This window comes from Hoplias malabaricus, chromosome Y, assembly GCF_029633855.1.
Source record: "Hoplias malabaricus isolate fHopMal1 chromosome Y, fHopMal1.hap1, whole genome shotgun sequence".
Classification (NCBI taxonomy): Eukaryota; Metazoa; Chordata; class Actinopteri; order Characiformes; family Erythrinidae; genus Hoplias; species Hoplias malabaricus.
In genome coordinates this window covers 9382552-9405814 of record NC_089820.1, presented here as the reverse complement: position 1 = coordinate 9405814, position 23263 = coordinate 9382552, and the positions used below count along the sequence as shown (strand labels likewise).

Here is a 23263-nt window from a genome sequence, read left to right as displayed (position 1 = left end):
CTCAATAAACTAATCAGCTCAATTCCTAAAACCTGAGTCTGTCTGATTATGACAGTGGACTGTTAACTGGCAAATCTAATCTAAGTTTATTTGCTTTATCAGTGTTACTTGTGTGAAAAGTCTCAATTTTTAACCATTACTGTCATGGTTTGATAGATTTTATTTTTATATTTCATATAACATTAAAGACAGTCAGATAAAAAATAAAATGAGCCATAACAATAATAATTTTTTTTATTAATGATGAGCAGGCTCAACTCTGCACAAAAGAGCACACCCCATACAGTTTCCTACTACTTCACATGTTGGGAAAAGTAAGTATTTCTAAACATAGTGAGATTATGAAATAAGATTGTTAATATAAAGTGTTTTGTATAGAGTACAGATAAGTAGTGTCTTTATCTGACAAAATATATAATAATTCTTTAAATTCCGCTTATAAAGATTTATAAAGGATTTATATATCTGATTACTACATGGTTATTAATTAGGTTTGAAATGTCTTAAAGGTCATCAATAATTATATTTACCACAAATAAAATGGGAAACGGTGACCTCTTTTTTTTTTAAAAAAAGTGAAAGTGTCAGGATTTACTGAAAATGTCAAAGAATAAGCTGAGACTTAATAATGTGAATTTATTGATTTCACACGTTAAGGTGTAGCACATTATTACCAAAATCTAAAAAAATAAAGTTTGATTGTTAAGTAGTTAAACTTGTTAACAAATATGTGCTGAAGCTGACAGAGTTAATGTAGACAAAGTAAGGAAAGTACCCAGAGATCTGCAGTGTAAGAGTGTAGATGGATGTGGGTTCACTATTTGGCAGGTCAGAGTTACACATTTTATCTGCATTATAAATGATTATTAATGACTTTTAATGCATTTACAAACTAATTAATAACAGTAATAAGCAGACTGTAAACCATTTATAAACTATTATAAGTGTAGTCTTATTCTAAAGGGATAGTGTTTAATTGGTCTCAGTCTTTAAACAACAGATCACTTGCACAATGAAAATCCTGCATCCACACTGACCCTTTGTGGATTAGTGTGGACACTCTTGCTTTAATGAAATAAAAACTAGTAAATAAGTAAATCTATGTTTATATAGCACTTTTCTAAAGCAAGCCACAAAGTGCTTCACAATACAACATAATTAAACAGACAACCAACGTCAAGAGTTACTAAAAGCAACAGAATAAAAGTAAGTCTTTAAACGTTTCTGTACTGAGACTGAATGTCTAATGTTAGTGTGAAGATTATTCAACGGTTTAGGAACATACATTGCAAATGCCCTATCCCTATCCCCCTTTGTCTAGAGTTTAGTTCTGGGCATTGCTAGAAGCCCCTGGTTAGAGGATCTTAAGGGTCTCACCCTCTCAAGTGGGCACAGGAGCTGGGCCCTTATTATGTAGAGCCTGGTAAGTCAGCACTAATATTTTAAAATCAACCCTAAAACTCACAGGCAGCCAATGAAGGGAGGCTAGAACTGGTGTAATATGCGCCCTAAGTCTTGTTCTAGTGAGAAGACGGGCTTCTGCATTTTAAACAAGCTGCAGATGAGCCATGTCCCTCTGACACAAACAGGTGAACAGGACATTACAGTAGTCCAACCAGGAGGAGATAAAAGCATGAATGTTTTTCAGTGTCCAAAAATGGCAGACAATTTCTAAACATAGTGAAATTTCTGAGGTGAAGAAAGCATGATTGACGAAGCTTCCTAATATGAAGTGTAAAGTTAAGGTGAGCGTCAAAGGTCACGCCCAGATTTTTTGCAAAGTGCCTACAGTTAGGGTTAAAACAGAAACTTCATCTGCATCAGCATACAATAAGAGGTCATTTAAAAGGTTTAGGAAGGCTGTATCAGTGCTATGTTTTGCACAAAACCCCAATTGAAAGCTTTTTCAAAAGGGCTATTTTCTTCAAAGAAATGTGCCAGCTGAGCTGAGACGGCTTTCTCCACAATCTAGCAAAGTTTTTCAATAATTTTAGGCCTAGAATTATTACAGTTTGATGTGTCCAAATTGTCTTTCTTCAGAAGTGGCTCAACACAAGCTATGCATTTGTACACAGCCAGCTTACCTTTGCTGTAGGACTGTGATGTTACTGTCCTTCAGGTGAAATGTAAGCAAATCCTCCACCCAGAAATTAAATTCAGTTGATTTGTAGTTTGAAAACTGTTCACAGCTAAACACATTTCTATCCTACAATAGATGCAATGCATGTTCAGCACTCCAAATTTGTGGTCTGGTCATATGAAACAAAATAATTAAAATTTGACGGTTTATCCAAATAACAATCCCTAATATCTTTGTTGAGTTTGTACAGATTTATCTACCAAATCCCATCCAAAAAAGAGGACTCATAGAAAATGTTACCAAGCACACTTTAAAAATAACTAAAATTACCATTACATTACCATACATGATAATGTAACCTGAGCCACCAGCTCTGATGTGGCCTGCATTTACTGTTTTACTCAAGGACTTTTATTTGTTCACATTCTGTTCACTTCTGATTTTTCCTGGTTTTATGATTTGATAACACACTCTAGCAGTGGATAAATGGACTCGGTGTCCTTTACAAAAACAGAGAAAAATTACTGAGCAGATGTTTCGATTACATTAATGATAACTAATGTGTCTGTACACTTTATTTTAAGTCAGCACAGTTTACATTTAAAGTTTTGTTTGAGAAGTATGAACAGAGGTTTCATAGCTGATATTATATCTGATAACATGGAAATGGAGTAGCACAGAGAAATCTATTCAATTCTACATGTAACTTTTTGTAATTTTAAAGGCGCAATCAGGTATTTTCTCAAAAACTATTATTCAGATTATAATAAAATCGTTACATTGACAACTAGTGGTCTGGATGTATTAGACATACAGCCATTTTGAACATGGCCCCCATGTGAGGAATTGCTTGATAAAACATAAACGGGTTAATTCAGCGGCTACAGAGCAGTCTCAGTTGTAATTTATAGAGCAACTTTTAAATGAAACAATTGCTTTCCTAAATTATATTTGCTACTTTCTAGGGGTAAAAGGTCTTAGTGGTATAACCTCTTAGTTATATATTTGTATCAACTTTATATAAATTATTGTGTTTCTGAACTTAATAAGTGATTTATTTATTCCTTTCTTTACATTTAAACAGTGTGTGTGTGTGTGTGTGTGTGTGTGTGTGTGCATGTTTGTTTATGATATAAAGCTTGAATTTTCTCCATCAGGCTTGAGGATGTTTAGAACTCTGTAAATATCCTGCATGAAAAGTAGAAGAGAATGATTTAAAATAAAAACTAACGTTGGATCAAACCAAGCACAAAAACATGAATAACATGAGTAACATGAATGGATAACACTTCCTATGAATTATATAACATTTAATATAGGAAATAATTTCTAAATGTTATATTTATGTTTTCATATTCATGGTTTCACATTATATTTTTATTTCTTCATAAGAAAAAGCAGTTAGAGCACATGACACCTAGTGGCCTGGATGCGTCACAGATTTTGTACTAAAACATAACAAATCTTCACTATATAAATACTGCTTGCTATTACCATTTAAACATCCTTTAATAGCACACAAAATGTTCCGTTTTAGTTTCTTTAATCAGAGGAATGTTTGATTAGTTATGTGTAGGATACTCACTATTAGCAGATAATTTAAAGAGTTCTCCATCAGATCCTGTAAAAATGGATGCTGGGAAAGCACAGAGAATGGGATCTTCTCCTTAGCTTCGAAACCCAGCTCCTTATACACATTCACCAGATCCTAAACAGGTATAGATATAAAAGATATAAACCCCATAACCCCTGCTGTGCGTATATGCAAAACTGATATCACTGGTTTTCCTAATGCTACCTCTCAATCTGGTGTGTGTGTGTGTGTGTATCTGATTTATGTCTTTTCTGCTGTGTGTGAATGCCATTTTGTGATGTCACAGCCCTTCCTAAAGCTGTATTGCTTATTTGGTGTTTGTGTATCTCCTCTCTCCCGTGGATTTATGCAATATTGTGATGTTGCTGGTTTTCCTAAAGCTGTATTTTAATGTTTTTCTTTTCTTTCTGAGTATGTGTTTGGGGGTGTAGAGTGATGCCGGTGTGTGTGTAACTGCTGTGTATTTATAATACAAACTTGTAATGTCACTAGTTTCCCTAATGCTGTAGCTCCTCTCAGGTGTGTGTGTGTGATTCTGTGTGTGGGGTTATGTGATTCTGCATTTCCATGGGGGTATCTACTGTACCTCCTCTCAGCTCTGTGTATATGGAGCATTGTGATGTTGCTGGTTTTTCTGATGATGCAATGTTGAGATGTCATTTCTTACCTGACTCTGCATGTGGTGACTGTGTGTGGGAGTGTATTTGTGTGTGTACCTGCTGTAACTCATCTCTGCTGTCTGTGTTTATGCGATTCTTTGATCTCAGTCTCCCTCCATGTCTCAGGACCATCAGTAACTCGTCAACAGAAACGCCATCTTCATCACGCACAAAACCATCCTCTTCCTCGGGTTCACCCTCCTCAGCACTGTCCATATAGGACAGAGACTACAAACACAAACAAAGACACATCCAAGAGCAGCTCACAGATTAAGAGGCCCGCTGAGCTGACAGAATGATTTTTAATCAAACTGCTGTAGCTTGCCCATTGAGTTTTAATCAAGCTGTTGCACCTTATGGAGCTCAACTGCTTCAACTGCAGCCCAGTAGCTCAGCTAGCAGGCTGGGGTTGTTTAAATCACACCACAGAAACTTGTGGAGCTTGCTGAGTGAGATTTAATCACACCAGTGTAGCTTGTGAAGCTTACCAAGCTAAATTTAATTGCAAGAGTGTGGTTCATAGAGCAAGTTTTAATCACATCGATGCAAATTGTGGAACGGGCAGAGCACATTATAATTGCAGCAGTATGGCCTGAAAACAAAAGGCATAACAAGATGTGTGTTTGTTTGTATAAACATGTTTATATTGCGTCACTGTGCTCAGTGCTCTGATAAATCCGTGTGTTGGATGGTGTGGCGAAGAGCAGAAATACAGCAACATTTTCATATAATCCACAACTAAAGGAGAAGAGCTGGGGTCTGCAAAAAGTACAAAGAAAAACTACACACACACACACACACACACCAACAAACACAGGACAATGAAATACATAAAACATTCTTACTCTCTTCAGTAGTTCAATCAGTATTACTTTTTTATTACAATATATTTACAAAGTGCAACCAAGTTAGTGAGTGAAAACAGAAAAATATTTTTGTCAGATGTTTTTCTTTTATTTACATATTTGATTCTTGATTTCATGCATTAAACCTGATTCACCTACTGCACTTTTTTCTGTGTCATAAAGTTTCATGAAACAGACGATGAATTGTTCATACGTCAATTAGCATGGTCAAATCCGTGCTTTGTTCTACACAACCGTTATGAATAAGGATCACTCTGCAGTACCTTCTTGAGGTCGGTGAGTCTATCATAAGGCCGAGGTTCAGTTGGATCATCAGGAACAGAAACAGGATCTCTTTCACTGGAGAACCACAGCTCTACCTACACAGTAAACACACAAACACCACAAGCACAACAATTCATAAAATGAGAAACCTGTATGCATTCCTGCAATGTGAGGACTCCTCTTACCTCTCTTTCTATTTTTGTGTGTGTGTATGTGTGTACCTTGGTGTATTCCTCCAATATAAGGACTCCTTTGGCCTCAGTATCTCTCTCTCTGAAGCGTTTCAGAGTTTTCAGAAGCTGACTCTGAGAGGGTAATGGCCATGGCTGAGCAGCACTCAGTAAAAACTGACGCCAATCCACCATCTCACTGTCCTGTGCCAACTCACACACCAACTCCTGAATCTTTACACACAACAACACACACATGCATTTAGAATCAAGCCTAAATAATCACACAAGGGGCCTCACATATCACACATAAACCATTGTTCAAAAGCTCCCTGTCACTAATTTAATGAAGATTTTTAGATTTGTTTTTTAATTTTACACACAACATAATGTGAACACCATGTGTTTTAAATGGTTTTTGGATTTTTCAAGGTTAAAGATTTGTGTTTGTCTTTGGTCTTAAAATGCTAATCTTTAGGGTTTTAGCAGGTTAATATGCTGAGTTTGAAAGGGTTATTTTGTGTTTTAAATAGGCTCTGGACCCACCGCGACCCTGAACTGGATAAGCGGTTACAGATAATGAATGAATGAATGAATGTGTTAGGATTGTTAGGATTAATGTGTTTAGTTGTAAAGCAACTATGTACTGAACCTGTGATTCTGTAATGTTCATCCAGGCTTTGGGAAAATCATCAGAACCCAAATTCAGAGCGATCAGGCCCTGCAGAACCTTACACAGATCGTTACTGGACACTAGACCTACAGACACACACACACACACAAAGAAAATGCTTTATAATTGCACATATAAGTTACTATATTGCAGATATAATACATGCACAACTGCCCTTAAGCAGGTACATATTATTGCATTAATAACACTTTATAGAACAAGAGAAATTAGTTCATTATTATATGATCTCTAATGCATTTTAACACCAGTTCATAAGAACATTGTATATTCATGTGTACATTTGAAGTTTTTAAAACAGTTTATTCTCATTGACTCCTCCAGACCTGTGGGAGCAATCTTCATTAGCTGAGTGTGGAGAGTGTGGAGCTGCAGAATAGAGAAGTAGTTGTGATGGGTAGGTTCTTGTAATGGTGGGTGGGGCTGTGGAGGTGGAGTTGATAACACACGTGTTTCTGCATCTATGAAGAAGTCGTTCAACTCCAGCACCAGTTCATTTTTGATCTTCTCTCCATTCTCAATGTGTACTTGGACCACCGCACATAACTGATCTATACTGGAGACACACACACACACACACTCTGAAGCTGAAACACTGCAGGTTACTGATCTATAATGGAGACACATGTAATGCAAGAGTACATGGATCAGCCATTACATTATGACCACCTCCTTGTTCCTACACTCACTATCCATTCTCTCAGCTCTCCTGACCACACAGAACTTTGTACTTTGTACTTAGTTTTGTTGTACAGACTGGTCTGCCTGTTGCTCTGCCCCCTGTTCTTCAATGCTCAGGGTCCTCAAAGGGCTAGTCAGTGACACTGACGTGGAGGTGGTGTGTCATTGTTTCGCTGGAACGAGTGGATCAGGCATAGCTGTGCTGCTAGAGTTTTTGTTTTTATGAAGTCAATAGTTATGGCTGATTTTATACGTCAATGTCTACAAGGTATCATTACTGGAGGAAATGTCTGGGATTCACTTTGGTCTGCTGTGTGGTACCTATTCATTTCAGAGCTGAAGCGATTGTCCAGCCACTGCTGAAGATCATTGTGGATTTGTTCAGTTCGTTGCTGTATGCTGTGTACCGTGGACAAGGCATGAAGCTTCACCAGCTCTAAACGCTGCTTTACTGCATTCTCTGCACACACACACACACAGATAAACAGAAACACTATTTAATATACACACACAACACTATTTAAAATATTTAAAAACATTGTGAATTGATATTGCCACAGCAAATGGTAATCAATAGACCAAAACAGTGTTTGTGTACCTTCATGCTGTAGTGCAGTGCTGTACTCTTGTCTGATTTTACTCCTCACTGCTCTCCTCTGTATTTCCTTTGGGTTCTCTTCTGTTTGAGGGAGAGGAGTGGGCTCCTGTGTGGGGCTGGGTGGGACGACTGAAATCAACAATACATTATAAAAATCTCATCACAGTTAATTTGACACAACATACAATTAAAGGAAACTATTATAAAAATCATATTTTTTCAATCATGGAAGGTTTATTTATTTGTTTGTTATTTTTTTAGGCCTACCCAAGTCAGAATACATGGGATAAAATTAATATTTTTTCTTCTTGCCTGGTCTCAAAGACATTCCCACCTCACCGTTGAGTCTCTCCAATCAAAGTGCAAAAATACGAGTACTGTTTATGAAAATTGTATGAAATGGTTATGATTATGAAAAAAGTAAACCAAGACAAGAGCCTTGCTTCTGATTCCTTGGCTCTCATGCTGAATTCAACTGTGGCTCATTGTCTGTTGAGAGAACAGTCACTGAAACCGGTCCTTCTGATCAGGGCTGGGATAGAGGCATGTTTACCACTGGGTCACATCACTTTTTTTAATTGTACTTTCTGGAAATTTAAGATAATAATCTTTGCAGATTGGCAAATTGAGTTTTTGGCGATTTTTTCTGTATAAACAACTTCTGTGGACACTCTGTGGCCACTGTTGTCTGATTCGCATCTTCCTGATGCACCATATTTTTTCAATAAGAGACAGATCAGTCAGCATGCAGATCAGTCAAGCACACACACGATGTCTTTAAGAAGCCATACTGTTGTAACTCATGGAGAATGAAGCCTGGTAATCCCAATATAAATTATCAACATAAAGCCATCAGTGTACCTTCACATATATGCAGTTCACCTTTGATCCATCTTACATGACTACATAACACTACGAGCCCATGTGGCTATGTCCATAATTGTAGCATGACAGTTTCTCAAACAATGGCACCAGGTTGGCTCTATGTCACACACAATCAGCAGCAGTTTCCACCCATGGCTGTGAAGCAGAGATCTTCCCTGAATCTTTTCACAATACTATGTGTGATAAATTGTGAAAGACTTGCATTGAAAAAAATGTTGCTGTCAGTGTCCTCTAAAATGTTTACGTTTTGCATACAGCAGTGTGAATTTATTAATTAATGGTCTGTCACAGATGTAGCTTTCTGTAACCCCCTGTATTGCTTTTAGATACTCACTTCTTCCATTCACAGCCCCTGTTGTAGGCTAAGAAACATGCATTATTAATATCATGGCATTCTGAATCATTGAAATCTGGTGCAAATTCCTGTGTTTTATAATATAGCCTCTTACATATATAGTATACTGTTTTCAGTCTATAGTGTATATAGTATGTGTGTGTATACCTTTTCTCTTAGCAGATCTTTTCGTGTCCTTAGTGGAGTGAATGGCTGAGGCCTGAGAATGCGAATGTAACTTCTCTCTCTCTATCTGCTGCTGCATTTCCTCATTAACCTCAGAGTACACCTGCTGAACCTCCAGTGAGGCCTAACACACATCCAAACATACAAACACACATTTGCAACTGTACACGTTTCTACATAAATACAGATATTTTCTGGTTATACTGGTGATGGATGTTTGTGGATATCATTTACACAAACACGTGCATATGCAGACACACAAACAACATGTTACCATGTTTGTGATGGAAGTGAGGGCAGTGTGATGAGCCTCCTGCAGTAATCCAGAAGGGTCAGTAGAGGGTGATCTGTATCCTATCAGAGGAATTCTGTTCATCCACAAAAAAGATCACATATATCACATTTCAAATTTTATTGTACAGCACTTCATTTGGACCCAATAATTTGATTGAACAAGAGACATTTATTATGTGCTGATAAAGAGTATAACAGCACTGGGATTTTAAATATAAATATATCACTCCACTTTACAGGAGTCTTCTCATGAGAGGGAGACGTAAAGCGAGCTCTACAGCATCAACAGCTACCTGGTTTAAATATTTTCACAGACATGATACAAAGCATCTGGTCTGCAGTAAAATAGACCTATAAACCTAGCAAATTAGCACGCAGAGTAATGTTTATATGTTTCTTGACAACAGTCAAGTCTTGGTCCAGGTGTGTTTGTGTGGGTCAAGCCCAATTAAATAAACAAAAACAAATAATCTGTTGTCCCTTGTTACTGCTGATTAATAAAAAGTGCTTGAAGAAATGCTGTAACTTGAAGTTGTGCTGTTATACCGAATATCATCATGGCCCTGATCATTTTTGGAACACTACTCCCTTTTGTGTGCCATAGCTTAAATAATCTATATAAACTCTATATATGCCACTACACAAGCCTTAATGGTCAGATATTCATTATGTAATTATAAACTATAAAATTAGAAATGTTTTCACGTTAGAATGAATGGGATGTTTTGGTATTATGGGATATGTATTATTACAGTATTGGATGTGTCATGTAGAATTCTGTAATATGCAGTATGTTGTGAGATGTATAGTATTTTTTACCTTCTGTTTTTGTCAGCATGGTTGCCATTGGTAATGTCCAGCAGTGGGATGCAGGTGAGGTCTGGTGTTGCTTCGGGCAACACACTACTGTACATGCCTGTGTAATAGTCTCTCAACACACGCAGAGTGTCCTGAAATCTGTCTACTTCAACCTACACATACAAACATACATACACACACACACAAAACACATAAATAATACTTTTTTACATTTACACATAAACACACACACACGATTACATAATTCCTCAAAGGTTTGTATTTTATATATATAATGTGTGTGTGTGTGTGTTTGTGTATGTGTGTGGGCAATGTGTGCAAACTATATCATAAGAAATGTTTCAACTTCTCATGTAAAGCCTTTCCAGAAGGTACAAGCTTATTGTGGAAGAAAGGGTTGGATGATCAAAGGTCCACAAACAAATGGCCACTCAATGTGTATGTTTGACCTGCATTAGAGTGCTGTAATGGTTGATTAGTAGAGCAGTATGGTCCTCCAGCCAGGCATCTGCTATAACTCCAGCTCTTTCCTCCATGGCCTCCTCTTTCCTCTTATCACAGATATCCCACAGACGCTCACGAAGATCCTAAGCACAGTAGCAACAGACAGTCTCATCAGATTCCTCTTTGCATGGTAGAGTTCTAACTTGTAGATGGAGTGAAGAACTGTGTTTGATGACAATGGTTTTCTGAAGTGTTCCTGAGCCCATGTGGTAGTATCTGTTACAGAATGATGTCAATTTTTAATGCAGTGCTGCCTGATGGACTTTTGGCCTTGCCACTTACTTGCAGAGATTTCTCCATGTTCTCTGAAACTTTTGATGATATCATAGACTGTAGAAGATGAAATCCATATATTCCTTGTACATTGAGACACGTTGTTTATAAACTGTTGGACGATTTGCTCACGCAGTTGTTCACAAACTGGTGAACCTCACCCCATTCTTGCTTGTGAATGACTGAGCCCTACGGGAATGCTCCCTTTATACTCAATCATGACACTCACCTGTTCCAAATAACTTGTTCACCTGTGGAATGTTCCAAACAGGTGTTTTTTGGGCATTCCTCAACTTTTCCACTCTGTTGTTCCCCTGTCCAAACTCTTTTGGAACATGTTGCAGGCCTCAAATTCAAAATGAGTGAATATTTGCAAAAAAACCAAAAAAAAAACAAACAAAAAAAAACCAATAAAGTTTATCCATTTGAACATTACATATCTCATATTTGTAGTGTATTCTATATAGGTTGAAAAGAATTTGCGAATCATCTTATGTTTTTATTTATGTTTTACACAATGTCCCAACTTCATTGGAATTGGGGTTGTATATAGTTTTGTTCCCGTGTAAAAGAGAGAATGATGGGTTCTCCTGTATAGGTTCCTCTCATTGGTTGCACATATAACAAAAGCAGCAGAAAACTACTAGAAAAACTAAGATTGGTCATTGTGTGTAAGTGTAACATCAGCATTCCGTATGTGTTTTGCCAGTGATATATCAGTGTTGTGCTGATGTTATGACTTTGTTGTGCCAGTGTTTGTCAGTGTTGTGTCAGGTTTATGTCAGTGTTATGTAGAGTTATGTTATGTCATATAAGTTTTATATGAATGTTGTGTCAGCATACTCTCTGTGTTACAACAGTGTTATTCCTCACAGCTAGTCTTTGGTGAAGCTCAGCTTTGGTTTCCTCATCTTGTCTCATGTCATCAGGAATGCTGTTATAGTCCTGCTGCCACACGCAAACAAACTCCTGCTTTAGATCAGGCTTCTGTAGATACTGCTTAAAATCCTCCCTAAAATACATGCATACAAACACTTAGCATTTCATGAAATTTTGATAATTAATTCTGGACAACAAACACCACTCCAGCTTTACCATAATTTATTGATCTCCTAAGAATTGAGCTCCAGCGCTCCACAGAAATCATGTTTGGGTGATATTATACCCTTCTTATCATAGAGCATAGTGACTTTAGGCTTGCCTGCAGCTGCTCCAGATTGTCCCATTTCATTTCTTGTTATCCAACTGAGGGGCTTTATAACCCTTTAGCTCACACCTGACCTGTAGTATATACAAACACACAAGTGTCTCTGCTGACCTGGTGTTGTAGATGTGGTGGATAATCAGGTTGCGTTCATTGCGCAGGTTCTGCATCACAATTTGAACATTAGACATGTACGAACTGCACACTGTGTCCCAATATGGCACTAAATACTCTGCAATTTCCTGCACACAAACACATACACAAATGAACACAAACACACAAATAATGCTATTATTTACATATCATTTATATATTGTTTGCAATTTTGTTGCACTTTGACACTATGTAATTGAAAGGCTACTTAATTATTATTCATATTATTATAAGAAATATTTTCCTAAGGTTATATTGGTTGTAGTTACTGTATAATTATAATCAATAGCAAATGTATTTGGGGAAAATATCCAATTGTATTTTATTAATTGATTTTATTTCTATGAAGTCCATATTGGTTTTTTTTAAAGATCAATTACATTCATTGTTTAAACTTTTGAGCCTTGAAAGAATATCTGTTCATAAGCTTTCTGTCATTAAACAAATATCTACAGTGAGAAGTTAATGAATGAAGGTATTAATATTGCACTTTGACCAACTAAACATTGCATTCATTCAAAGTCTAGTCTACTACTGGTGCTTAATGAGATGGTGATCTGTAGAATATATGCACAGGGTGGATACTGTGGTGAGTTAATTACCTGTGATAGTGGCTCATCAACATAATCCCAGTGTGTGGATCTTGGCGCGAAGGAGTCATCCACAGTGCATTCTGAAGGCTCAGAGGCTTGTCTAGAGCTGTCTGCAGCACCCTCTAGCAGCCAGAAGGACATGGTTATTTAAGTGCTTGTAAAACTTGGCTTAAAGTCCTGTGGCACTGAAAGTGCTGAAACACACCCATGATTTTTTAACTTTACATTTAAAGGTTTAATCTGTCATTTTTTCCACTGATGTTATGAAATGGCTATGACAGGAATATAATTACGATCTTAGTGTAAAAGGGGCCCTAGTCTGCCTTTAAATATAAATGTGTAATATTTTTTTTTTACTTTTTAATGTAACATTAATTTATATTAGAACAAATCTACAATTTCCTTTTGCATTAATTATTATCTTACTTAAAAACTTTTATCATATATCATATCATATACTAAATCAGACCTTTAGGAGAATATGATCTGGGTGAAAAGTCGGGCGACTTTATTGGCTGAGGTGGGGACAAGGAAGCAGAGCCAACAGTAACATTCAAACTGTCCAGAGCAACTTCATCACCTGCAACATTCATTTATAAATTCACTTACATTCACTTTTTTGATTTATTCACCTACATTAACTCACAGATTATTTTAAACAGCAGAATAAATGATATATTAACAATACTAGACACTGAATACACATTAAAAAATAAATTAAATGTATCAGGTGCAAACTTAAAGAAGCAGTCAGTAATTTTTCCAATCAAATAGTTTTAAACATTATTTATAAAATTAGGTATTTATTATTTTTTTCAATTTTTTTCTGTAAAGTGCAGCTATTTGTTTTACAGAAATTAAGATTCTTCATGGTCCATGAGAATCCCCCCCCCCCACACACACACAAACACATGGCTAGGTTTAAAATATGATTATTAAAGAATCTCTGACACATCCATGCCAATAGTTGTCAGTATAAAAGTTTCATAACATGAGTAAGAATCATTGGAGAAAATAACCAGTTTATCAATAAATTATCTGGCAAAGGAATATAGGACCTTTCAGTGCAGTAGCGATGGCGTTAAACAGAACATTCTCCACATTCCTGAAGAGTGTGCTCTCTTCCACTTCTGCCCCCACCTTCACCAATATCTTCTGTTTCTCTCCGAACCATTTCTCCAGCTTGGGCCAAGCATTTTGAAAAGCAGCCAATCTAAGACATCACAGATGCAGGTAAGTCTCAGCCACAGAAATTCTGCCTCCACACCCTCAAGTACACAGTGTTTGTCCTTTGGCCTCCCACTTTATGTTAAGTGTGCTGGTTCTCTTATGTATTTAATGTTATTTTCCTTCTGACCGACATGTTAATCTTTGCACTTTCAGATATCAACAAAACAACTGCATGTGACTGGAGAGTGTATACCATTAAACAACATTAAATAAACGAGATGATTTTTGATTATTCCATACCGGTGCTGAATGTGTGTGTGCTCTTCTGCAAGATTCTCTCTCTGCTGAGTGTCTAGGAGCATGTCACTGCTCTCATTAATAGTCTTCTCTCTTATTTGCTCTATAGGGGAATATAAATATTTCAAAAGCATTTTCATTTAGTAGTTGCAGCTGCAGAAAATAACAAAAAACTGTTGTTAAAATGTGGTCCATGATCATTTTTCTTTTTTTGTGTAAAGAACAAGAATGTGCTCACGGTTCTGCTGGACAGCCCGGTCCAGAACCTGTTGGTCCGACACATCCAACAGCACAGCCACATGCAGCACAGGCAAAGGAGGGGGTGGGGGCTTAGGGGCATTCCTGTCTTCTACTAGGCTTGGCCTCTTGTTTTTCCTCTTCCTTTCAGCCAGGTCTGGATCAGTTCCGCTCAGAGACTTCTCCAGCAGCCGAGCCTGAGACACCGTCACTGGGAATCCGTCCAAAACCCAGCCACAACCCTCTGGAACTTGCCTGCACAACCACACCAGGTGTGTCACATAGATATAGCAGTCATCAGAAATATACTCAGCTCAGGTATGTAACTGATGAGAAAAGTGTGTGAAGTGTATCAGGTATATAGGTCAGTGTCCAGGTGTGTACCTGATGCCATGTATCAAGATGTCAACAAGCAGTTCATCAGGTACAGCTCCACCTCTTTTAAGAGCTTTCTCCACTGCTGCACCATACCGTGCCCTCAAAGATTTCTGGATACACATCAACACATACAGTTACTCATTTTCTCCAACCAATGTCCTTCACATTATATAACAGTTGTTATACTGACACGTAGTGGCCTGGATATGTCAGAGATTCTGACTAAACTTAGTCAGAAAAAAGTAATTTAAAAAACGCTTACTTTACTTTCCCCATCTTTTTTAGGCAGGTCTGCTTGTGCAGGTCCTAGAGAAGAAACAAGGGTCAGATGAGTTACGGATTAGCATCAACCTTCTGCAAATGGCTTATTATTGCAAATGTGCTCTGAAAGTCCAAACACTCTTAAACTCTCCTTATAATGAGTGAATTCAGTTACTTTAAAGAGAACCCACTATGGATTATCTTTGTATAATCCTCAGAGAAAAACATTGAATAGAATACTGAGCCTAACAAAAGCTGGCCACACAGAGAGAGTATATACACACCTGATTCTGCAGCAGTAGATTCCTCCTCTCTCTGCTCAGCATCCTTTAGATTAGACCCACAATTTTCTGAATTCTTCAACAACACACAGAACACAGTCATTCACCACAGCTCAGACATATTACAGAGACTGTAGAACAATTTAGCACAGTGTAACATTACTGCAAAATTAAATTTCTGGGCAAGCAGTTAGAGTAAAAATTGCTAACTGTTTTGAAGAAGAGTGTCTGTTTGTAAAATTAAAACTATAGTAATCATTTTGAAGTGTTAAATTTGTTCATATTATTTGTAGAAATCACACAAATGAAGGAAAGTCAGATTATTAAAACTGTAAATCAGATTGCTTTAGTCAGCATGTCTCTACCTCAGGATCAATGCTGTGGTCACTGGGGGTATGTTCTCCAGTTTGATGGGCAGCCAAAGCCTCCTGGATCAAAGAATCAGTCGACAGCACGTGGACACCATGCACTGTATAAGAGACATATTTTACGTCTGTAATACTGAAGCAGTCACACTGGTGTCTTTAGGGTTTATACTAATCAGCCAAAAGGTTAAAGTTACCTTTCTACACTCTACACTCTAAAATGGACAATGAGTGTATGTAAAAATACCTTCTTTGATCTTATTGAGGCAGGTAGTCTTGCCAGAGCAAATTTTTCCCAGCACACATGCCCTGAGTGTGAAATTTGGGAATTGTGGTGACAGGTCACTGGGGCCAGGCGGATTCACAATGTTCTGTACACGAGTGACAATATGACCCAGTATATCATTGTTGGTGGGCTGTGCCCTGCACTCTCCTTCTTTGTCAGGCCATGCCCATTCACCCATCATATTCTGTCAAAAACACAAAAAAAACCTCACCATGAACTATGGGGTCTGTCACAAACTATGCTCAACAGTCTGTCAGTTCCCTGCTCAACTGTCCTCTCGGTTGAATTTTACTGACCGTGTATTCATTGTAGTCTTGTTGGTTGAGGATGTTTAGTTTCTCAAGCTCAACTGCCTGCTCTGGGCTAGGCTCTGCAGGCTCTGTCCCCAACTCCCGTTCAGACACTTCATACAGCGGCTTACCAGTGAAATACAGCTCCTTCCACTCCCTCTGCAACTTCAGAGGAATAACACTACATAGACGAGTGTGGGAGTAAGGGTGAGAAAGATAAAAAATAATTATGTTAATGTAAAGTTAAATTAAGATTGGACAGCTACATCTCAGATTAACATGGGAAAACACTGAACAGTTGATTGAACACTGCCTTTGTGGTGAATGAACGAGGGCAAAACCATTCCAAGTTCCCTGAGGCAGTGCTTCTGAGACTGATCCTTAAAATGAGTTTAACAGAGATGAAGCCTATTCCTGGACTATATCCTCCTTTCAATGGGAAATCATCATTCCTGTTTGAGAAACCAACCCTAAGTAATTAAGTCTTACTTGGCCATGAGCATGCGGTATTCTCCACTCTTAGTTGCCAGGTCTACGATCTGCTCCAGAATCTCTCGGCAAATGTTTAAGTGTTTTTGGTGTTTAGCGTGAGCTCGTTCAGCAGCCAGACGAAAGTGAAGCTCACTCTCTTTACATATTTCCTCCTGTCGCTCCAAGCGAGCATTGTGCAGCAGAGCCTAAAAAGCACATACAAAGCAATTATCACATATAAACAAATGTTATAAAATAACAAGTGAGGACACTTTTCACTAAAAGTGAGGACACTTTTCTAAATACCAATAAAATGTGATAGAATTCAAAATCACATTATATTAAAATAGGTTATTAAAAATTATGTTTTTGTTGTTAATTATTAGGTTAGACAGACCATGCTGAAATTAAAGGCTTCTTTGTAGAGACAAAATTGATGCTACAATTCTTCCGATTAAGGTTAATTAGACACACCCTGGTAAGCTGCCTGTATATATATATTTATTGTGTGTGTGTGTGTGTGTGTGTGTGTGTGTGTGTGTGTGTGTAAGTGTACCGCCTCTCGATCCAGGGCTTGTTGGAAGTCTGTAAGCCTCTGCTCTTGATGCTGCTTTTGTCTGAAAATACGGTTCTGTCTCAGAATCTCCTTCTGCTGTCGGATCTGCATCAGCTGCACTGCAATTCGTTTCTCCTGCTGTGATTGACGCATCAATCGACCAATCAGCTGTTCCTCTCTCATCAGCTCCTACACAGGAACACATGGCTCATTTGCTCATCTCATTACTACACAGAATACACAAACTCTTAAACAGGTGTGTGAGTTCCAGTTTAATATGCAAGAAATAGTTTTGGCCTTTTGTGTGTGTGTGTGTGTGTGTGTGTGTGTGTGTGTGTGTATTCTGAGAATGTGTGTGAGGTGTGTGTGGCTAATGTATTAGTGATAGTGTGTGGCTTTGTTCTTGTTGTTTGTGAACATATGCAGTGTTTGCATGTGGTGTATCTGGTTTCAGACCTCATGTGCATGGTGTGTGTGTAGCTGCTGTATTAGTGCCCGTCTTCTGCGTTTTTCTCGCTGTTCCCGGGCATTAGCATCCTCTTCTAGCCGCTGACGGATCTTCTGCACATAGTCACTGTTCCACTGAACCATTTCATCCTCATTCAAAGCATGAGTCACCTGCACACTGTCCACACATATTTTGCATTATATACACTGTCACACATGGTTTGCAGAGTTTTGATATAAACCACATAATATCACCACCTAAAAGTTCAGTTCACATAATACAAACTACGGCACAGTGGCACAGCTGGTAGTGTCGCTGTCACACAGCTCCAGGGACCTGGAGGTTGTGGGTTAGATTCCCACTCTGGGTGACTGTCTGTGAGGAGTTTGGTGTGTTCTCCCGGTGTCCACGTGGGTTTCCTACGGGTGCTCTGGTTTCCTTCCACAGTCCAAAAACACCAATAGGTGGATTGGTGACTCAAATGTGTCCATAAGTGTGTGTGTTGCCCTGTGAAGGACTGGCGCACCCTCCAGGGTGTATTCCTGCCTTGTGCCCAATGTTTCCATGTAGGCTCTGGACCCACTGTGAACTGGATAAGCGGTTACAGATAATAGATGGATGGAAACTACCACACACCATTCACGTTATACACACTACCGCACACAGATCATACTATATATGCTAACAGAGTGCCATTGTGTGACATTTGTAGTCACAGGGTAACAAACACACATTCACTCACACCTATGGACACTTTTGTGTCACCAATCCACCTACCAACGTGTGTTTTTGGACCGTGGGAGGAAACGGAAGCACCCGAAGGAAAGACACGCGGACACGGGGAGAACTCCTCACAGACAGTCACCCGGAGCAGGAATCGAACCCACAACCTCCAGGTCCCTGGAGCTGTGTGATTGCGACACTACCCGTTTCGCCACTGTGCCACCAATAGCACACAGTTAACTTACAGTTCACCATTTGCTGCTTACCTTTTTCACTACCAACTATCATACTGTTCATATGGTATACACTCTACTAGACAGCTCACATTATACACTCTACTACACACAGCTTACAATTTACTCTACAGGTCTCATTATATAAACCACCATACTGGTCATTATATACACTACCACACAGCTCATATTATATAGACTACCATACACATTTTATATTATACACATTACCAAACAGTTTGCAGTATGTACAATATGCAAAACAGCTTGCATTATACACATAGCCAGATAATATCAGCTCAAAGTAGTAGGAGGACAGATAAGTGGCATTTTAATACATAGCAATGATAGCAATTAAACCACCAGATTAAACCTGTATGTTTATAACTGGACATTTTATAGTGATTTTTACCTCAAAGAGATGTATCCACTAGAAGCAGGCGACATTTTTTTCCGGTTCTTCTCAAACTGAGCAATCTGCTGATGTACGTTCTGTAAAATAAAAAAATCCAGATTTATTTCAAAACGTTACATACTCACATGCAGCCAAACAATTACCAATTATGTACAATCTGTCTCAAAATTCCTCCTAAAATCTTCAAGTTAAAAAAAAAAATTCATTGTAAAAAAGTCATTGTACTGGCAAATACAAATAAAAAAGTCATTGTACTGGCAACTAGTGGCCTTTATGTGCCTCATATTTGGCACTAAACCCATTTTAAACATTGAAATCATGGAGTGGCATGGAAAAGATTTATTTAGGAACGACAAAGCAATATCATTTCACATCTTATGTAAGTTGCACCTCATAGAAAATATTTTTTTAAGTAATAAACCATCACGCCCTGTGAAGGACTGGCGCCCCCTCCAGGGTGTATTCCCGCCTTGGGCTCAATGATTCCAGGCAGGCTCTGGACCCACCGCGGCCCTGAACTGGATAAGCGGTTACAGATAATGAATGAATGAATGAATAAACCATCACTTAAATATTGTTTGCTACTTATTGTGTTGGAAGCATTGTTAACTGATTTTATATAAAAAACAAATCAATGCTTTTGTTCCAAATTGCATATGCCATACTGAGATTCTTAAAATAAGCTGTATGAATTGTAAGACTTCAAGAATTTAGATAAGATTTAAATATAAATGCATTTTTTAGATGAAAATGATGCAGGTGTTTTGAGGTTACAGTGGTGTACATGTTTTACCTGAGCCTCATGCTGCTTCTGTTTTTGTGGAGCTCTGAGCGAGTGGCTGAGCGGAGGTTTTGGGATTCGAACTGTCGCTGTTTGTACACACTCCATTATCTCCTGCTGTTTCCTTCGGATTTGCCGGTGCTATAAATATAGACATAAACTTAGAGTTGTCAAACCAAAACCACAGACATGACAGAGAAGCAAAAAAGATGACAAAACATCTGAAACACTAGCGTATTTCATGAAGCAGCATATATTTCAGTTTGATAAACACATCTTCACTCTCCGTCCAAAACCTCTCCATTTGTTTTGTTTTTCATTTTTGTATATCATTGGAAATATGCAATGTCCTATATAAATATTTTGTGAACATTTCAAAACAATAAAGAGAAAAGCTTCAAACTGACATGAAAAAAGCTTTGTTTCATTCACTGATTCATGATTTCTTTCAAATGGAAGGAGAAATGTTGTTTTCCACAATAAGGTTTTTTCCTGGAGCATTTAGTGACTTTCTCCAGTGTTTCTTCACTTTATGAAACTGCTGTTTTACTGCCACCACCATATAGGGGACCTGCTTTATGAAACGTAAACTAGTTTATTCAGGGACTATAACGGAATTTGACTTCTCACCACATGTGATTTACAACCTACAGAAAAAAAGTTAAAATAATGAATAAACCCTTTCATGGCTACTGTTTGCTACTTTTTGGTGATAAAATAAATGATTATTACTTTAAAAGAGTTCAAGAATGAAGAGGTTCTGTTTGACAGTCTTCACTTTTGCCTGAAGTTGATCACAGTTCCTCGAGCTGCAGTGTAATTTGGGATAAAGTGTTTTTAGTTTACCTTCTCCATGTCCTGCTGTCTCCTGTCCTCTTGAAGGTGGCGCCGTTTCTCCTCCTGTTCCGGTTCAGCCATCAAAGAGAGGCCGTATGTGTCTTGGCCTTTTTTATCAAAACGCTGCGTTACTTTCTGCATCTTCTGGTCTGCCTCACGCTACACACATGGCAAGAAACTGCATAGTTAGTAAGGTGAACTCAGAAGGGTTCTGTACATGTTGCAGTCTGCTAGGGTCCAGCTATGATTTTCAATGTTGTTGCTAGGGTGTTGCCATGGTGTCCCAGTTAATTGTTATGATGTTCCATTTAGTTACTATGCTTCTACTAGGGTTTCCAAGGTTGTTGCTAAGATTTTGCTGTGGTATCTATGTTGGCTGTAGATCTGTATGTGGTACCTAAGTGCAAATGTATATCTGTGTGCAGTACCTGAATGCAGATGTGGTTCTGTGTGCAGTACCTGAGTGTAGACGTGATTCTCCATACGATGCAATCTGGTGGTTACTGGGGGATGCAAGGTATCCAGAGCAGAACTTGTTAGACCTGATTTTTTCTTCTTCTGCAGGAGAATGTAGAGCTGGTACAGGAGGCGAGATACAGCCCCTTGCTGGCCCTGCATTACTCCTTTAGCCATGCTCAGGTCAAAGGGCACACCCAACAGCTGCAGAGTGGGTTCTAGCCTTGTGAAGTTATTAAGCTTTGCATTGGCCGTGCTGAAACACAAACACACACACACTCCTTTGTTGCTGTAGATTTCAAGGTCAACGATATAGTGTTACTGTCATTGTTACATCTGGTGGTTGTTAGAGTGTTGATAGTTGGTAATTATGATATCTCTGGTGCCTGTTCGGTTTTACTGTGGTGTTCTAGATGGATGCCAGGATTAGTGGTTAGGTGGGTGCTAGTGTCTGAAGTAGTTGTCATGTCATATGTTGTATTTGGTTGTTGTGGATGTGTGAGCAGTTCCTGAGTGCAGATGCAGTTCTGTGTGCAGTACTTGAGTGTTGATGTGGTTGTGTGTGCAGTCCCTGAGTGTAGATGTGGTTCTGTGTGCAGGGGTTGCGAGGTGGTTGCCATGGTGTTTCAAAAAGTTGCATCAGCAATTTTTAAATCTAAAATATTTTAATATTTAACGTTTATGTAGCACTTAATCAGAAATAAAATATTTTTCATAGATTACAATTGTACCTGTAAGAAACTGTATTGTATTTCTTTTAACAATATTAATTTTTAAACTTAATCTTATGAGATTTACAGTAAAAATACATATACTAAAGGCACATCTGCATATGAATACATATATTTCTTGAATATTAGTTGTTAAACTAATATAAAGGTAATTTAAGGTGTATAAACCTGTTTTTTGAGAAGTACTGGAAATCATCCTGGAGCTGGTACTTGTTGAGCACTTCTCCGAGAAGATAACCGTTGGAGAAATCTTTGGATAAAGAGTGAGGCTCTGAAAAAATAAACAACAATTTAAAGTTTTTATTAAGTAATTGACCTTAAATAACACAAAAAACCCTGAGCACCTGAGGCTGCTGTACTATTTAAGGTGGAACGGAAAGGTCGCCCAAGAAGCTACTGAATAGCCTCGTTAAATTCAGGTTTTAACGTCTTACCGACGACTTTAGATAGGCGAATCTCTAAATTCAGCCACCGACACAGAATATCCGACATTGTCACAAACTGTTATGCTTCATTTTTCATATTTTAATCCGCTGTAAACCTCGAAGCTTCGTTTGTTTCTCTCTAGTCTCATAGTTACTGGCCCCAGCGGACCGTTCCCATAGCAACGCAATACGCCCAACACCTTAGGTCCAACCATCTCTCTCGCAGGAAATCACTGGATAAAACGCAACATCCTCTGAAAAAAAATTATGGAATTCCTACTTAGATATTCTCAGTTTTATACGTCTTAGCAAATAAACAAATCATACATAAGCCACAGAATAATTGTTGTTGATGAAAGAATTACAAAATCAAACAATGGAAATGATGTAATCACCTTGTAATTTGGTCTTCTAAAAAAAAAAAAGGCAACCAACCAACAAACAAACAAAAGCTGTACAAGTCATGAAATCCAATTTAATTTAATTTAATTTAATTGTGACTACTTCTTTATATTACTAACCGTTTTTTCTCTTTATCTTTTCTGTTCTCCTGATTATGGCAGCCGCAGAGAAGCAGTACAGCACCCTGTTTAAGTCAAGATTTCTGTCTAATTCTGAGCTCATATGTTGGAATAACCTGACATAACTTCTGGTGGTTGATCACTTCAAATACATGGAACAGAAAGTTCTAAAAAAAAATAGAGAGAGTTTAAGTACAACCTTTTAAAAAATAGCTAGAGAGAGGAAAATGCCACTGCTGCAAAAACATCACTC

At 38.0% G+C, this 23263-nt stretch overlaps 1 protein-coding gene across 2 annotated transcripts; it reads right to left on the bottom strand.

Annotated features, from left to right (window-relative positions):
• Positions 1-516: 516 nt before the first annotated feature.
• On the bottom strand, positions 517-22631 carry LOC136679724 (sperm flagellar protein 2-like). 2 transcript variants are annotated; one of them, XM_066658390.1, is made up of 36 exons: positions 22499-22631; positions 22233-22335; positions 21337-21589; positions 20887-21036; positions 20053-20181; positions 19257-19336; positions 17897-18065; positions 17441-17629; positions 16903-17090; positions 16420-16594; positions 16085-16307; positions 15838-15941; positions 15476-15548; positions 15193-15236; positions 14937-15040; positions 14554-14807; positions 14319-14418; positions 13907-14061; positions 13318-13428; positions 12858-12970; positions 12217-12344; positions 11772-11910; positions 10571-10708; positions 10122-10273; positions 9283-9376; positions 8991-9132; positions 7604-7732; positions 7327-7465; positions 6651-6880; positions 6286-6392; positions 5685-5867; positions 5463-5558; positions 4971-5114; positions 4391-4561; positions 3666-3788; positions 517-3268 (listed from the first exon to the last, which is right to left on the bottom strand). In XM_066658390.1, the coding sequence occupies exons 1-36, from the start codon at positions 22554-22556 to the stop codon at positions 3206-3208; spliced, it is 4953 nt and encodes a 1650-aa protein (XP_066514487.1). In that variant the 5' UTR covers positions 22557-22631; the 3' UTR covers positions 517-3205. The 2 variants fall into 2 exon arrangements, with proteins under 2 accessions (XP_066514487.1, XP_066514488.1); XM_066658391.1 differs by having other exon boundaries at positions 4989-5114.
• Between the last annotated feature and the right edge of the window lie 632 nt (positions 22632-23263).

Excerpts from the sequence above, each read along its gene's own strand:
- LOC136679724 (XM_066658390.1), bottom strand. The coding sequence starts at position 22,556 with ATGTCGGATATTCTGTGTCGGTGGCTGAATTTAGAGATTCGCCTATCT. Across the intron at positions 11,911-12,216 it reads CACCACATCTACAACACCAG|GGAGGATTTTAAGCAGTATC; the intron begins GTCAGCAGAGAC and ends CATGTATTTTAG. Across the intron at positions 10,709-11,771 it reads AGCTTCACCAAAGACTAGCT|GATCTTCGTGAGCGTCTGTG; the intron begins GTGAGGAATAAC and ends TACTGTGCTTAG.